The sequence below is a fragment of the Engystomops pustulosus genome, chromosome 2, assembly GCF_040894005.1.
Source record: "Engystomops pustulosus chromosome 2, aEngPut4.maternal, whole genome shotgun sequence".
In the NCBI taxonomy this organism is placed as follows: Eukaryota; Metazoa; Chordata; class Amphibia; order Anura; family Leptodactylidae; genus Engystomops; species Engystomops pustulosus.
In genome coordinates this window covers 201,492,218-201,510,567 of record NC_092412.1, presented here as the reverse complement: position 1 = coordinate 201,510,567, position 18,350 = coordinate 201,492,218, and the positions used below count along the sequence as shown (strand labels likewise).

The 18,350-nt window shown below is 42.8% G+C and overlaps 1 protein-coding gene and 1 long non-coding RNA gene across 3 annotated transcripts in view; one reads left to right on the top strand and one right to left on the bottom strand.

Moving 5' to 3' along the window:
- The window catches only part of LOC140119140 (uncharacterized), a 202,566-nt gene that overhangs the window by 29,531 nt on the left and 154,685 nt on the right, over nt 1–18,350 (bottom strand). The gene's annotated exons all lie outside the window — the stretch shown is intronic.
- CLDN34 (claudin 34) lies at nt 5,146–8,742 on the top strand. Of its 2 annotated transcripts, none has more exons than XM_072133154.1 (2): nt 5,146–5,295; nt 7,268–8,742. In XM_072133154.1, the coding sequence occupies exon 2, from the start codon at nt 7,334–7,336 to the stop codon at nt 8,138–8,140; it is 807 nt and encodes a 268-aa protein (XP_071989255.1). In that variant the 5' UTR covers nt 5,146–5,295; nt 7,268–7,333; the 3' UTR covers nt 8,141–8,742. The 2 variants fall into 2 exon arrangements, with proteins under 2 accessions (XP_071989255.1, XP_071989256.1); XM_072133155.1 differs by lacking the exon at nt 5,146–5,295 and adding an exon at nt 7,057–7,184.

The following is an 18,350-nucleotide window of genomic DNA, read 5'->3' as shown; positions in this document are numbered from 1 at the left end:
GAGCTGTGTCAGGCAGAATTTTGGATTGTTTTCATGGCTTCCATGTTAACTTTGTCGCCACCCTGCTGTGTAATCCACAAAATATACTGGCAAACTTTTATCATGTACCGATATTATTTGAGCGCTTCTTGCTCACCTCCTTTGGTTCCTCTCTGCTACCCATTGGTTTGAAGCCTGAGTCCATTTAGGGTATGTCGCCATGCCACTCTCTAGCCTTCCGCTGCTGCCGCTGCCTCTGCATGCCGTCCCCTATAGTGTCAGGGTCAATTATTGGATGTTTTAGATGCTATCTAGCTTCATTCTGTCACTCTGTCATGGCCATGCTGTTGCCCATAATTTTGGCATAATGGTGCATTTAAGCAGCCTCAGAGGCATCCATGCATGCTGCCCCTGCTGTTTCCTGTCCATTTCCGTGGTGTTTCCATCCTTTTCTGAGGTTCCCAGGTGTTTGGCCAAGCTTCCCTGTGCAGAGCCTTGGTCCCCTTGAAAAATGCTCGAGTCTCCCATTGACTTCAATGGGGCTCGTTACTCGAAACGAGCACTCGAGCATCGGGAAAAGTTCGTCTCGAATAACGAGTACCCGAGCATTTTAGTGCTCGCTCATCTCTAACTGCTACCCATCAATATACTATAATATATACTACCATATAATTTCCCCCTCATTAATCCGGTTGCCCTAGCACCATTCCCCAGTATAAAGATAGCCCACGCCCTCAGTATATAGCCAGCCAATATATAGCCAGCCCCATAGTATATAGCCAGCCTGCCCCTGTTCTATGTTGTTCTGTCAGTGCTACACTATCAAACTAGATTTTTTTATTAAAACAAAAATTTTCAATAAACATTTGAACAGAAATTTAAACAATGACATGCGCCCCACTATTGATATAGCTTATTTCTGTCGTGTAAATCCTGAAAAATGTTTTCTACCTCGCGTAAGCATGGAGAAGGGGTGGACAAAGCCTTCTGTAATTCCTACACTGTTCTATAAGTTTCATAGATATATTTACTGTTTTACACATTGGGGCGCATTTACTAAGGGCTTTGCGGCTGTTTTCTGGTGGACTTTGCACGTTCTTTTAGGTGTAAACAACTTGCACAGGTATTTAAGAAGTGTCTGCTCCCCTATTGTGCATCGTGCCACACAAATAAGGGGGTGTTCCAGTGCTCAGTCGGACCATGCGTCAGATTTGGGATGCAAGGTATGTTGCACGCCCTATGTTAAAGGTGCACCACAAAAACGTTAGTAAACTCTGTCGGACTAGTGCATAGAAGTGACAGATGCATGATTTCTGGTGCACGATCTTAATGAATTTGGCACAGGGAGCATTATACACTGGCAGAGCACTTTTACTGCAGTTTCCCACGTTCATAGTAAATGTGCCCCATTATCTTTGAGCAGGTCGTTTCGATATCATTTGCCTTACTGCCTCACACATTTTTTGAGACAGGGGACCCTTAGTTTCTTAAAAAATAAATAAATAATAAGAACCCAAAATGCAGTGGTTAGCACTGCAGCCTGGCAGCGCTGGGGACCTGGGTTCAAGTCCCATCCAGGTCAACAGCTGCAAAGAATTTGCATGTTCTCTCCGTGTTTGCGTGGGTTTCCTCCCACACTTCGAAAGATACTGGTAGGTTGAAAAATATTATGAAATAAGTCTTTTGGACAATTTATTACTATATAAGCTTTGGGAGTTTTTTTTATTTGTGAGATATTTTAGCATTGTGGACCCTGTGCCAAAGTTACAAAAATTTAGGACGACTCTTGAATAATGTGAATCACATTACATGCACCTAAGTTCTTCACAGTAAAGCTGAGCATTTTGCAAGACACAAGACTTACTTTCTATCAAGTATGGTTCACCTAGCACCCACAAAGCCGTACCATATCCCCAAAAAGTAATTTGTTCAAACTCTTCAAAACTTTCCCACGAATAACCCCACAAATCTGTTGCTAAATATTTGATAAATTCCCCCTTAGTCAAAAAATGCCTTATTGGCATCACTTTTTACTGACAGATATAAGGAATGAATGGGGACTAATGGACCTGTGCTGGATCGCCAAGGGATTAATGTGTACAGTGGCGTAACTGGGAGAGATAGGGCCCCCTAGCAGGCTACTGCATGGGGCCCCCCTTCCCACTTAAAAAATATACATATTAGTATACTTACACATATAAATACACTCATATGCATATACACATACATACAGTGCCATATGCAACATCCTCACATACAGTGTATACAGACACCATATACACATCATAGATACTGCATATATACACTCACCGGCCACTTTATTAGGTACACCTGTCCAACTGCTCGTTAACACTTAATTTCTAATCAGCCAATCACATGGCGGCAACTCAGTGCATTTAGGCATGTAGACATGGTCAAGACAATCTCTTGCAGTTCAAACTGAGCATCAGTATGGGGAAGAAAGGTGATTTGAGTGCCTTTGAACGTGGCATGGTTGTTGGTGCCAGAAGGGCTGGTCTGAGTATTTCAGAAACTGCTGTTCTACTGGGATTTTCATGCACAACCATCTCTAGGGTTTACAGAGAATGGTCCGAAAAAGAAAAAACATCCAGTGAGCGGCAGTTCTGTGGGCGGAAATGCCTTGTTGATGCCAGAGGTCAGAGGAGAATGGGCAGACTGGTTCGAGCTGATAGAAAGGCAACAGTGACTCAAATCCCCACCCGTTACAACCAAGGTAGGCAGAAGAGCATCTCTGAATGCACAGTACGTCGAACTTTGAGGCAGATGGGCTACAGCAGCAGAAGACCACACCGGGTGCCACTCCTTTCAGCTAAGAACAGGAAACTGAGGCTACAATTTGCACAAGCTCATTGAAATTGGACAGTAGAAGATTTGAAAAACGTTGCCTGGTCTGATGAGTCTCGATTTCTGCTGCGACATTCGGATGGTAGGGTCAGAATTTGGCGTCAACAACATGAAAGCATGGATCCATCCTGCCTTGTATCAACGGTTCAGGCTGGTGGTGGTGTCATGGTGTGGGGAATATTTTCTTGGCACTCTTTGGGCCCCTTGGTACCAATTGAGCATCGTTGCAACGCCACAGCCTACCTGAGTATTGTTGCTGACCATGTCCATCCCTTTATGACCACAATGTACCCAACATCTGATGGTTACTTTCAGCAGGATAATGCGCCATGTCATAAAGCTGGAATCATCTCAGACTGGCTTCTTGAACATGACAATGAGTTCACTGTACTCAAATGGCCTCCACAGTCACCAGATCTCAATCCAATAGAGCATCTTTGGGATGTGGTGGAACGGGAGATTCGCATCATGGATGTGCAGCCGACAAATCTGCGGCAACTGTGTGATGCCATCATGTCAATATGGACCAAAATCTCTGAGGAATGCTTCTAGCACCTTGATGAATCTATGCCATGAAGAATTGAGGCAGTTCTGAAGGCAAAAGGGGTTCCAACCTGTTACTAGCATGGTGTACCTAATAAAGTGGCCGGTGAGTGTACATCACAGTATATGTTATATACATATTATGCTGGACAATGTGCAGTACAAAATAAATATAATGGTGCACATCCTCCATTCTTTATTGTGTCAGGTCGGATGACGGGGCCCCCTGACACTGAGGGCCCCATAGCGGCTGCTATGGCTGCTACCGATGTAGTTACGCCCCACAATGGGTAGATTTTTTAATGTCATAACATTTGCTGCTCTTTTGTGTTTGAGAAACACAGGCAACGGGAACTAGATAACAACAGGCTGGTTTACAAGACAGAGCTCTAAACCAGAGGACGTATGTGCCTGGTCTATAAGATACGACTATGACACTGTGCGGATGTCCTCCTCTAGAAGACGTCACCATAGACACAGTTGCCTGTTAAACATTAACAGACATCTCTATGATAAACCACACCTGACAAGTTACTAGTAACCCTCATATACTGTTACCTGCTCTAACCAGGTGATCAGGTCACTCCAGTTTGGTACATGGCTTGTGTAGCAGATGTCTCTACTAATCACCACCTGCTATTTCTGTGAGTATGTGAGCTGTGTTGTCTGACAATAGCAAACTATGTAAACTTTGCACAATGAAGTTTATTCTAGCAGATCTTTACGTGTTCATATAGTGACATTTTTTAAAATATAATTTTGCAGAAAAAAATGTTCTAAAATCGATTATTGCAAGTGAGATTATGGTTTTTCTGATTCATCTTAAATTTGTTTCTGCTTCTTTGTTTGACTAAAAATATTGCCTTATACTACATAAAAGATATATGTGTGACTCCAACTAAGGTTATGCCCAAACTGCCATGGTCTCAGCATCACCTGTAATGTTTTTCCACCTTTTTTCTAGCAGCTCTAAAAACACTGAGCAGAATTCTTATCATACTAATACAGATCCAAAAGAATGACCTAAATGTGCACAATTCCTATTATTCATATTACATTGGATTTCCAAACTAATACCTGAGATGGATGCCTCCGATGTATGTCAATATGAAGGTCCCACCCAAAAGTTATCGACTCCCTTCTCGACATCAGTTGTAAAACAGTAGCTGTCAATTTCTCTTTTCCTTCCTATGTCTTGATGTGAAGTCTCAGTTGTAGGTTCTGTTCACTGGTCACAGATCAAATGCATAAATACATCAAACGGTTATACCTTTCTAATGCTTGGGTGGTTTATTTTTTTATTTTTTATTAGCAGCCACAGAACTATATGATACAGGACAATTTGGGACCCCGAACAACAAGTCCATAAGGACCAGTAGTTTGTTTAGTGCCCCAAATTGCCCTATATTTAAAAGTTCTTTAAATATCACCATATAAACTGTTATTTATTACCCATAGTGCATAATTACCGTACTCAAGTACTATTGTTTGTTTACAAATGAAAACCCAGTCAGTATTTTCATTAGTGGGAGGATTAGATCAAGATTCATACAGAATATGGTTTCCAAAATTGAATTGTGTGATAAACCCCAGTAAGTCTGAATACATGACTTGTTCTAGAAGCCTCCTATGTGCTGACCTACATTACTACTCTTATCTTTCAGGCTGTTGGGAGTTTCCCCGATGATATCTCTGTAGGTGGCTCTGTGATGATTCTGCGTATAACACATGAGTCCATAATGTTACTCATCTATTTTTTTGAAATGAACAAAGTTAAAGGAAAAGAAATCTAACATAGATCCCTTTACTGCCAACAGGACACATTCATTACTTACTCATGTCAGTGCCCAGAAATGTGGGATGGGCGGTATTTGGGTGAATCCGTAGTAAAGTAACATCCAAACTAAGGTAAGACTGTTGTGTTCGCTCTTCCCATTTTATAATTTTCTTTTGTCAAATAATAACATTCTGAAATTGTCCTGCAGTCAAGAATAAGCTAATTCTCATAGTATATCTGGGTGCACTTGGGTTAACCACTTTTTACTTATGTATATTGATGTCTTCACAGCCAGATGCTTTACACCACCACTGGTACATACTGATATTTTATTTTGATTTTCTTTCACTCATTTCTAATTTTTGGCATTGATTATTCAATGAAAAACAGTAGCACCCCACAGACACCACTAACTTATAAAGAACATTCAAAGAAATAGCTTTGCTGCCAGGGGCGTTACTTTAGAGGGTGCAAAGGATGCATTCACAACCGGGCCCAAGAGGCTTAGGGGGCCCATAAGGTGTCACTTTCCTATATGAGAAGACTAGTACTATAAACCATACATTCTAGTCGGGACCTATCACAGACTTTGCACTGCAGCCATCAGCTTAAAGCTATGCCACTGGTTGCTGTGGGTATATCTTATAGAGGTGATTTCAAACATTGTTTGGTCATTTAGTTACATTGCTTCATACCAGTAAAGGCTGGACTAGGGTTTTATGGGGCTACCAGAAGTTTTGATCTTGACAACTCCATTCCTTTTATAAATGTGGAAAACAATAAAAATGAATACCATAATCCATATTATTTGAGAATAAACACATTAAAATGTAGAGCCAGGGCCTATTGGAGGAATCTCAAGCTCTCTGGTGGGCTTTCCAACCCTTCTCCAAGACCACTAAGGATGAGTTTGTGTGAATAAATGAAATCTGAGTTTATGGATAATGCACTAACCACGCTGTTAGGTAAAATTGCAGAACAAATGTTATTAGTTGGTAAATTATATTACTGTTATCTGTAATGTAACTAAAGGCACTTGTCCTCTATTGTGAAGAATCTCTAGGGGTCCGGAGATTGGGAACCCCAAGAATAAGGAGAATTGTGGACCACAAGTACTCTCTGGTGTTCAATTATGAAATGTAGTACATGTAGTATATTTGTGTATACTTAACATGCACTCCATTCACTGCTATGGGCGTTCTGGGCAGCCACCTTGTGATTATTGGGTTCCATAAGTCATAAAGGGGAAGCAGAAGCATCCATCCATTGTACAGTAGCCATGCCTGAAAACTATACAGTACCCCTACTCCTATGCTCTAGATTGGGGCCATAGCCAGTATTAGTGATGAGCGGACCCGAACCCAATGTTCAACCTGAACATTATGGGTTTGGTCCCCCAAATCCGGACTTGAGTCAAAAGTTGGGGCATTTAAATGCTGGGGAGCAAAAATCCTGCTGGCATCTTTGCCCCTCATCTAAAGAGTTAAATTGATGTGTGAGTTTTAAATAGCGAGGGTGAGGATTTAGTCCCAGGGTCCACTCATCACTTGTCTGTATCATTCTGCTCAATGCTCCATCCACCATACACCTTTAAGCACCTGTCGGCTGCCATAACATATAATTGGCACTTTCATTTTTTATAAAATTTTACTCCCAAATATCTTAACATGAACATAGTGATTTGATTGCTAAGATTTTTATATAGACTATGGGTACAATATAACTATATAATATTCAGCTAACATTCAGATTTCAGGTGCACATTTACAAATATAATGTAGCTCCCATCCAGGCCAGATAAACAAGGTGATGTGACAAGTGTGTTGAAGCAAGAGCAGTTGCTGTGCTGTTGACAACATAGCTAATCTTGTATCTAACGGCTATAGGTTGTAAAGCGTATTGTATGCTCCCTGGCAACCATGAATGTCTGCCTGCATAGGCGTTGTGTCTTTTCTGTGTGAAGAAGGTTCAGAGGACAACACATAACGGAGGAAAGGAAAGTCAAGACCAATATGAATAGGTTGTCACCTTTGCCGATAGTTTGGTTCCTTCCTTTGAATACTTTACCAATCCTAACCTTTTCATTTCTATTTTTCTCTTCAGTGGCATGATATAGATGACTTTGACAAGTGTTGGTGGAGCAGAAAAGCTACTGAAGATCTCCAGGTCATGCCCTACCTGGTCCACACCGCTAATCTTCAAATGGCAGGATTTGCTATTTCAACAGTGGGCTGGATTTTGGGCTCCATTTCTACAGGACTCGTACAATGGAGAGTGTGGCATATAACTAACACCACCCTCATTACATCTGGGATTGCTTATATAGGGATATGGAGGACATGTTTCTTCAGTCATGTTTTGATTTCCCCAAACCTTGAAACCATGTACTGTCAACCTTTTATTGTTACGGACTCCTTCATACCACGTGAAATCTTTGTGGCGCAAGGACTTATGTTAGTGGCAGTCATTCTTGGAGCAGTTGGGAAAATCGTATGCGCCTTTGGACTAAAAAATGTTTATCAGGGAACAAGTCAAGTATCAATAATACCTCATTGGTTTAGGACAGGTGGCACCCTAATCCTAATTTCCAGTATTTCCATCATTATTCCTGTGGCCTGGAATATGCACTCAGTTGTCAATAATTTCAGTATATCCTTTCCAAGTACATTTAACATGCCATCCAGTCCCGAAAAACAGGAAGCCGGAGCTGCCATTTCTATTGGGGTTGTGTCGGCCATTTTACTTTTTACAAGTGGGATCTTCTTCCTATGTTACAGATTACCTCAGAATTCTGATAATAAGGTTCATCCTATAAGTGATGAGGATTCTATATTCTCTGACAGTATGAGCACAGTCTCAGGATTTTCCCGGAATTCCAGGAGCTTTCTTTCACTCAATCATTATTTACATGCCACGCTAAACTGTGATGGAATTAACAATGACGCCTTTCTCTGGGAGATCGATGACAAGCTATGAATGGTACAGCACATGAATGTAGCAGGTACAAACAGTGGGCTTCCTACATCGACATTAGCGAAAGATTTTGTGATACAACAATTAAAATATAGATTGTAAGCTCCTGAGAGCAGGGCTCTCACTCCTATTGTTTCATTCAGATGATTAAGTTATTACAGTGTTTTTTCTAATCCTTATGTAAGCGGAAGTCATTCTTGGGGCAGTTGGGAAAACTGCTATGTATTATGTATATTTAAGTAGTGGATTAAGTCTAGTGGACACCACTGAGGACAGTGCTAGGCTGTAGTGCAGACCTTCCTTAAACAGAACAAGGGGTTGTCACCGAATTGTAATGCTTTTCCATGGTATTTTACAGCCCATATTAAGGCCCCTTTCACACTGACATAACATCCCCATGATGCCTGCACGTGGTACGGTGCACACACACATGTACCATCGTACAATCCCATGTACAGAAATAACAGAGCATGCTCTGTATTTTCCAGTTTTCCATGTGGCAGTGTGAAAGAGACCCAAAGGGAAGTGATTAACACATTACTGTAAAAAAGGGTCTCCTAAACTGCTTTTTTACTGTGTCCAGTATTTTGGAGTCCTACCCCTGAGTTGAAGCAGGAGCAACCCTTAAAGCACATCATATGACAATAGCTAAAAGAGAGCAGCAGGATCTGGCAGCAGGTCACTATCACTGAAATGAAGGGATCAGAAAACTTTATTTTATTTATTGGAACTGCAAAACTACATTCAATCTGTTTTACATTCAAAGGACATGTATTAAAACAAGTGCAAATATAAGGTGGAAGAGTTATCTATAGTGAGGTCACTATTATAATTAGTTGTATATATTGTATAATATATACAATGCTACTAAGAAAAATGAAAGCACAGATCTGGCTGTTCCAACTAAGGGGGCCATGTAGAGCACTAAAATCTGGTTAATACAGCACAGACACACAGGTGACAAGTATGTACAATTGTTGTAAACATGGGGACATTTGGGACAGTGATCAGGTGTAACTGAAGTGCCAATTCCCCGCACTACCTGATGTGATATATAGTACAAAATTAGTTCTCAGTCAAGGTGTCATACAGCAAACATTAGATGAGACTGTTATTTGATTAAATAATGGCTATATAGAGACCCTTATGTTACACTAAACTTTACAAATAAGGCCATCAATTTGTAGCATTTAATGAGTATAATTATTGGGGCTTTAGATTTGTGATTCATTATAGCAAGCATCGTCATCCATGTAACATGAATACACAGTGTATAGTACAAAGGAGAAGGCATAAAAGAAGCTGTAATATAATCCAGGGAGACCTGTATCTCCACGTAAACTGCACCAACAGAAAAAAGATACTATCGGTTTTCTGAGTCACACTACATCTTATATAACAAATGGGAAAGGCTAGGCAGGGAAACTTTTAATGTACTGAAATTGGGACTTTTTATTACTCTATCTACTAGTTAGTCATCAAGTAACTATGATATAGATATGAGATGAACAGATACAACCTCATTAGCGGTGACTAGAGATGAGCGAGTATACTCGTCCAAGCTTGATGCTCGTTCAAGTATTAGAGTCCTCGGAACGGCTCGTTGCTCAGACGAGTGTTTCCCCTGCTCGAGATCGAGCATTTAATTAAGAAAAGACAGTGAAGAACAGTGAAGAATACAATTAAAACAGTGAATACAGTGAACACAGTGAACACAGGATCATTTAAGTGAAGAACACAGTGAAAAACACAGTGAAGAACAGATTGCAGATGTTCGGAACATCTGCTCACTTAGCCGAAGACACGAGCGTCGACGCTGGATCAGGCATGCAGGAGCGGAGGCTGAAGTGGAGCGGGGCTAGAGCAGGCATGGAGGAGTGGAGCGGGCATCACCGAGCAGGTATGGGGGAATGGGGGCTGGAGCGGACATGGAGGATCAGAGCGGGCATGGAGGATCGGAGCAGAGCTGGAGCAGGCATCACGGAGCGGGGCTGGAGCGGGCATCATGGAGCGGGGCCGGAGCGGGCATTACGGAACGGGGCTGGAGCGGGCATCACGGAGCGGGGCTGGAGTGGGCATCACGGAGCGGGGCTGGAGCGGGCATCACGGAGCAGGGCTGGTGCGGGCATCACGGAGCGGGGCTGGAGCGGGCATCACGGAGCGGGGCTGGAGCGGGCATCACCGAGCGGGGCTGGAGCGGGGCATCACCAAGCGGGGCTGGAGCGGGCATCACCGAGCGGGCATCACCGAGCGGGGCTGGAGTGGGCATCACGGAGCGGGGCTGGAGCAGGCATCATGGTGCGGGGCTGGAGTGGAGTGGGGCTGGAGCGGGCATCACGGAGAGGGGCTGGAGCGGGCATCACGGAGCGGGGCTGGAGCAGGCATCACGGAGAGGGGCTGGAGCGGGCATCATGGAGCGGGGCTGGAGCGGGCATTGCGGGGCTGGAGCGGGCATGGAGGATCGGAGCGGGGCTGGAGCGGGCATGTAGGATCGGAGAGGGCATGGAGGAGTGGCATCACGGAGTGGAGCGGGGCTGGAGGATTGGAGCGGAGGCTGGAGCGGAGCAGGGCTGGAGCAGGGCCAACAGCACAGAAAGAACACAGTGAAGAACAGATTGCAGATGTTCCGAACATCTGCTAACTTATCGGAAGACACGCGTGCCAAGGGTGTTCTTCACAATAGGATGTGAAGAACAATGTGTGAAGAACACATTACAGATGTATGGAAACATCTGCAATGTGTTCTTCAGTGTTCTTTCAATGTGTTCTTTCAGTGAAAACATCTGCAAACATCTACAATGTGTTCTTCTTTAGTGTTCTTTCAATCTGTTCTTTCAGCGAAAAATGCTCGAGTCTCCCATTGACTTCAATGGGGCTTGTTATTCAAGATGAGCACTCGAGCATCGGGAAAAGTTTGTCTCGAATAACGAGCACTCGAGCATTTTAGTGCTCGCTCATCTCTAGCGGTGACTAGTTTTCACTGCTAGAACATCTTCCCACTTCTGACTACAAGGGGTAAACCCTGGACTTCTCCTCAAACGTCTTGTGAAGCATATAAGGAATATAAGTGCTAAATATCACATCTTTATCAGCCTAGCTGGAAGTAAGGTTTTTCTAAGAGAAAAAACTCCATAGATGAACTGAAGCAGAAGTTCATGTGGTACAGTACATCCTAACTGTGTACATGATATGAGCAATGGGATGAACACCCACCTTGGTCTCAATTGGACTAATAACCCTGGGTTGGGGAGATACACACATTTCCTTGGGGAAAGCATAGTAGCAAAGCTTTGTTTGGTCTCCAGGTGTGAAAGGGGCCTGGATCTGAATGCATCCCCTAGTACCAACCCCCTTTAACCTTCAGTTGAGAAGTCCTGATCCCTCTTAGGTTTCAACTACCCAACTTACGGGTAGGTAAACTACGACAATCACAGGGGCAACAAAGAGTGTCCAGCAGAGGAGTTAGATTTTTGTGTGAGGCATGTGTCAATTGTTGTCTTCTAAGGGAGGTCACAGTGTAACATGTATATATAGTGTTTTGTCTACGGTGATTAAATATCCATTTTAACCTGGACTCTTCTTTTATGTTGATCCTAAATTCACATGTCCATGTTCTCAGTCTAACTTTCTTCTACCTGGAGCTGTTTTCTGGCCTGATTTAATACCATTGTGGGCCGGGCTTAGTGGACCTACTGGACCATCGCTGACGATGACGTAAGCCGACACCTGGGACCAGAATCTGGTTTACAGCAGAGCCTTCTGCAAAGCAGGTCGTACTTGCTGCGGTGTGGTACCACCAGGTCGTTTCACAGTTGCGACTTTGTCCACGGTGGGAGCCAAAGCATGGTACACAGACGTTAGCCAGAACCGTAGTTGGGGACAGGCAACAGGTCAAGGCAGGCAGCACCCGATCAGAATCAGGGACGTAGCAACAGGTCAAGACAGGCGGAACAGGATCAAAGTCAAACACGGAACCGGGGTCACAACGGGAAATCAACAAACAGGCACTAGGCAAGGGTACAAGCTTTTTCAACAACATAGAGCATGATCCGGCAGGGAATGCTGGGAAAAGCCGGCTTTTAACCATATCCTGGAAAGGCCAGCACCAATCAGCGCTGCGTCAGCCCTTTAAATCTTCACAAGCCAGCGCGCAGCCTAGATGTTGTACAAAGCCGCCGTAGCAACAGGGACAGGTAAGTGGCGCAGGCGGGAGAAAGGAGTGTGTGTTCGCTCCGATTAAGACCTATGGAGCCTGGAGCTCTTTAGGCTCGGTTGCATAAAAGAAGAGCAGATCCTACCAAGGAAGGGGGGGGGCACACACCAGTATGTCAATGTGCTTGGTATACAATCCTTCATCCTTGTGGTAGATGTCCTTTAATGAGCCTAGGATAGGTTCTAACAGGCTTAATGGGAACCTGTCATCAGATATTGGCCTAATAAACTATTTCCAGTATGTTGTCAACCACGTGAACACCTTCTTGATCATGTTTCTTTCATGGCTCAGGTTGGTGGCATCATCATCTCTTGTGTTTCTCTGCATCTGTAATGTTTATTGGTATGTCTGCTTAATTTGGCACCAAAAGTCCCAGCACCTCTTTGGTTTCTCTGCACCTCTAAAGTTTGTCAGTTGTGTAAATACAAATCTGTTTCCTTGTTCTCCCTGTTCTTCCTGGAGACTTCCTGACTCCTTTCTGTGTCTCTCCGCCCTCTTGATTAACACCTGATAGTTGTAACTAATTTGTCCTGGTATATAAATTGCAGACTACAAGTTATACCAGACCGTGATCTTACCCAGTGAAACTTTTCTAAGTGCAACTATTTAAGTGTACAGAAATATTCCAGAATGGAGCAAAGGGACATTATCTGTAAGAACATACCTAACTTTTGTCTTTCAAAATTGTATACGGAAAACAAAATAACATCTTTTCTCTATCGCCTTCCCACTCTAAATCTTGTGTACTTGTGGTGGCAGTTAGAAAAGATGCACTGTCAAGATGGCACTGCTGTAGGTGGCTGCCTGTGCATTGGCACCGATCTTTGAACCCCCACCCCACCCAGTGGCATTTACTTGGCCTCTCACTCTATCACTCCTCACTAAGCGGATCATCAGCAGCAGGGGCTCCATGTCGATAACTGGTTGCAACAGAGTGCCAATAATGGAGCCTGGCAGCCAAGAGCATCAGTAGCAGCTTAATCAGAGCACCTGAAATGTAAATGATCATAACCAGAGCCTTACAGCAAGTCAGGAGGAACGCTGCACCACCGCTCCAGTGAGAGTGACAACCAGGCAGCTTAAGTGTGTCTTCTGCCAAACCAATACCAATACACCACTAGTTCACCACAACACTGTCAGAGTGTCAACGGCACCCCTATTTTAGTACCTATCTATCTTTAACTATGTAACAATTACCGGAACACGATGTATTGTATTGTATCAAGAAAATCAAATTTGAAGTCAGGTGTTAACTGGTTGCATAAAGTCAGGGAGGCAGATAGTTTAACGCTGAAGTCAAGCTCTCCCCACCTCTGAATGCCTTCTCCCTTGTGATTGACATCATGCTCCAGACTTCAGGAGATCTGGTCAATGATGTCTCTAGGCGCAGGACCATCAATTACAGTGAAGGGGGCATTCTGAGACAGGGAAAGCTTGGTTTCAGTGTTGAACTCTCCGCCTCCTTGACTTCATAAAATCAATTTACATCTCACTTCAAAGTTGAATTGCTGGATGATGCCACCACTCTTGGCCATGAAATAAACATCATCTAGGAGCTGATCAGCTGCATGAAAACATACCACATTGTAGTGGTTTATTTGGCCAATTTGTGATGACAGGTTTCCTTTAACTACAACATCATGTACTGGTACAAGAGAATACGGATAAAACAAGACACTAGAATAAAGATTTCACTTAAGACTTAATATATGTTCAGTAAGCAATTGAAAGCAGATATGTCTACAAGGTTTTATCTTAATTCTTCTAGCATTGTTGTTTTAAATGCATTAATCTGTATCCTGGAAACATCAGTAAATAATATGTGGTGGCATTCATCTCATAACTGGCAGCTAGTATGTGAAGCTGGTGATATGTAATGCTTGGAAACAATTTCATATGACACTATGGGATACGAAACCTAGAGATGTAGATAGTAAATATGTTAAAGGTGATGTTCGCACACTGCAAACTGATGTTTTTCTAACAAAGGTTTTCATGTATGTTTCTATGGCCTTACTATTTTATTCTATGACCAATTTTGTTCTTGCACAAAAATATGCTTAGTCATTTACTTGAATGCTCTTTAAACATTCAATGAAAATAAAATAATAATCAGAGCCAATATGAAGCCAGAATACAGTATATCTCAGTTATATCATCAGTATCAGTTATTTTTGAGGTGTGGTGGAACACACAGGACAGGTGCACATCTTTCCATTTTATCTTATCACTGTGTGGACGCAACACCTGGTCTTGGTTCAATAACTGATACAAAAGACTGATAAAAAAACCCCTAAGATTTGAACTTATAGGGGTATTCCCATGAAGACAAATTTCTTATATGTACTCAACCTGTCTCTATCAGCCCTGGTGTACACAATTTCAGTTGCCCCTAGACACGACCCAGTAACTTCTGACTTGGGGTCGGGCCGCCATCTTGGATGAGATTGCGCAGATGAGATTTCTGTCTGTCTATACGGTGTGGCTGTAGCCACGCCTCCCGCACAGAGCACAGAGACTCCCTGATTACATCCTGTCAGCACATGGTGAGCAGAGAGAGAGGCTGCAAGCTACAAGGAGATAAGTGCTCCGGGTGGAGGAGGAGGTAGGAACATATCTGTAAGATGTAGCAGTGCTCACAGTGTAACAGCTCGGGAACAGACAGGGGGTTGAGACAGGCAGCACAGGATTGGAGTCGGGAACATAGCAGTAGGTCACAAAAGGCAGTACGGGATCAGAGTCAATAACGGAACCAAGGCAAATTGCATGAAATAGCTTTCTTAGAGGCACTAGGCACAAAGATCCAGGAGGGTGTGCAGGGAGAGGCAGATTTATATAAAGTTCTGAGAAATGGCCAGCGCCAATTAATGGTGCGCTGGCCCTTTAAATTTTCAGAACTCGGCGCGCATGCCATAGGGGACGGGGACACAATTTCAGTTGCCCCTAGTCCTGACCCAGTAACTTCTGACTTGGGGTCGGGCCGCCATCTTGGATGAGATTGCGCAGATGAGATTTCTGTCTGTCTGTACGGTGTGGCTGTAGCCACGCCTCCCGCACAGAGCTCAGAGACTCCCTGATTACATCCTGTTAGCACATGGTGAGCAGAGAGAGAGGCTGCAAGCTACAAGGAGATAAATGATCCGGGGGGAGGAGGGGGCAGGAACATATCTGTAAGATGTAGCAGTGCTCACAGTGTAACAGTGTAATCGTCTATCAGCCTCTGTGTAATCATCTCATGCAATCATCTCTGATCTATCTCATTTTTATGTGTCAATGTGTTAGTACAATGTCAGAAGCCAGATGAAAGGGCATATGCACCTTGTACCCTGCTAATCTAACCACATTGTCACCCCACAAAACTAGATGGGTCATAATGTGTCTGCTTAGAGAGGCCCCGCCCACACCCTCATATTTTGCAATGGGCATCCAAGGGAGAGAAAGGAGCTAAAACAGCAATAATACTGAGTAAAATTGTAAAGTAAGGGGTTAAAATGATCTTTATTGTGTTAACATCACTAGGGAATAGAAATGTGTGAATTTTCTTTTGTGGGAAAACCCCTTTAAAGCATCCCATTAGGTCATTGAAATAACCATTATTATATCACAATTCCCAGTTGCAACATCAAAATGCACCAATATGACATCACAATGTCCAATTGGGCCATACAAGTACAATTTATGGAAAAACAATGTTCATTATGCAATCACAATAGCCAATTATAACATCCGCATGCTGCATAATAACATCACAATGCCCTCTGTGAAATGTCCCCAAGTGATATCATTTATGACATAATAATGCCTCATTGTGACACACAAAGTCCCATTATGCATTACAGTGCCATTGCACCATCATAATGCCCATTGATAAATTACAATTGTCAGGATCAGTGGTAGTGGATCCTCTGTAGTACTGCGGACGATGACGTAAGCCGACACTTGGGACTAGTGGTAAGTCTAAGTGGTACCCGGTAAGGCAAACAGACAGGGAACAGACAGGGGGTTGAGACAGGCAGCACAGCATTGGAGTCGGGGACGTAGCAGTAGGTCAAAAAAGGCAGTACGGGATCAGAGTCAATAATGGAACCAAGGCAAATTGCATGAAATAGCTTTCTTAGAGGCACTAGGCACAAAGATCCAGGAGGGTGTGCAGGGAGAGGCAGATTTATATAAAGTTCTGAGAAATGGCCAGCGCCCATTAATGGTGCGCTGGCCCTTTAAATTTTCAGAAATCGGCGCACACGCCATAGGAGACGGGGACATGCCTGCACAGCCGGCTGACCTTAATAAGGAGCGGGGACAGATAAGAGAGAGAGACAGATACGTACACGTAGGAGCATGGATTAGCCCACATGAGCAATATCCAATAATGACATCAAAATTCCACAACATGATACTATAAAGTTGCATCGGGTATGATATTTCCAATTATTAAATCACAATGTCCTTTGTGACATAAAAATGCCCCAATATGACATGACAATGTGACAATATGACACCTCTATGCCTATTTATGACTTCAAACTCCACCATTCATCACAATGCCCCTTTATGACACCACTATGCCCTACCATGATATCGCAGTGCCCCATTAATACATCATAGTGCCAATTGTAACTTCACAATGTTTCATTATGACTTTACAATACCCCATAGTGACATCACTGTTATGCCATCGTAATGCCTATCTTTAAATCATCATTCCCCATTGTGATGTCAAAATGTCCCAATATAACATTACAATGCACTATTGTGACATCACTGTTTACTATTTATTTAATGATCTCTTTTTATTTTAAAGTCTGGTTTTGGGGCTATAGTTTTTGGGTTTGGGAGGTGTATATTTATTTTAAGAGGTCTAAGGGTACCTACTCTATCATATATCTATATATATAGTATGTATACTATATACTGCATTGTATTTTACTGGCATCAAGCCACCAAGTGGCCCAAATATCTTAAAAGTATAATCAAATGTTTAAAACACATATTTAAAGGAAATCTTTGTTAGGCAGTATCTAAACCAAACATACCTGCCGTCGGTGTTTAGATACTGTTGTAGGATCATATCTTCATTGGACATTAAAGCATTTGATTTTGCCAGAAAATGTCTTTATAAATTTAGCAAATTAGGCTCTGTCGCTCCTGTCGTGCCATCTCTCAGGAAGGAGAGGGGGTGGCCTGAATTAAATGCAGGCTAGAGGCGTGCATATATAGGAACCGTGCAGAGCACACTGTGTGACAGGAGTGCTGGAGCTTTTGAATTTTTTTTTTATTCTTTTTAAAGGATAATGCTTCATCTATTGTTCTGTCCTCTGCAGAAATCTAGCTGCTTAGGTTTCCGTCTGCAGTGTAAGGTTGGTAACAGCGCCATCTACTGGTGGTTTTGCACATTTCCTAGTTTGTAGTTTTCAATGCACTATGGGAAATCTTCTAAGCATTATGGGAAATCTCCTGAGGCATTGTGGGATTGCTTATTACTGTAGTCTGTAATAACAGCAGCAATCTTTCCTCATGTTTGTCAGTGTGAGGAGCCACTTCATATGACTTCTTTGTACCTCATGTTCATTACAAACAGCCTGTTCCAGCATAGTTGGTGAGCACATTATCCATGTATATGCTGACATGTTTGTAGCTTCAGTATGAGTGATGTATTACCTCATGTTGTTGTGAATGACAGATTTTCTATTCCATGTACCATATCATTTGATGTATTCTGAATATCACTGTTATTCATCCTATAGTTTCACCTTTTCCTGTTTACCATCAATAAAGAGAAGATTTACAGTTTTTCTACAGTCTTTTCTTAAGAGGACAGGGAGGTTTAGCCACATGTCAGATTACACACCGTGCTAACGTGTAAGAGGACAGTATAGTGAAACAACTGTTAATTACAAGCTCTTGAGATCAGACTATACGGAGTCCGCCATTATCCACGCAGAGCCTGCATACGGATATTGCAACAGTCTCCAAACAGTCGCACCATGTCTCAAAGTAGAG

What these genes read in the sequence shown, in the direction of transcription:
- CLDN34 (XM_072133154.1), top strand. Translation starts at nt 7,334, where the DNA reads ATGCCCTACCTGGTCCACACCGCTAATCTTCAAATGGCAGGATTTGCT.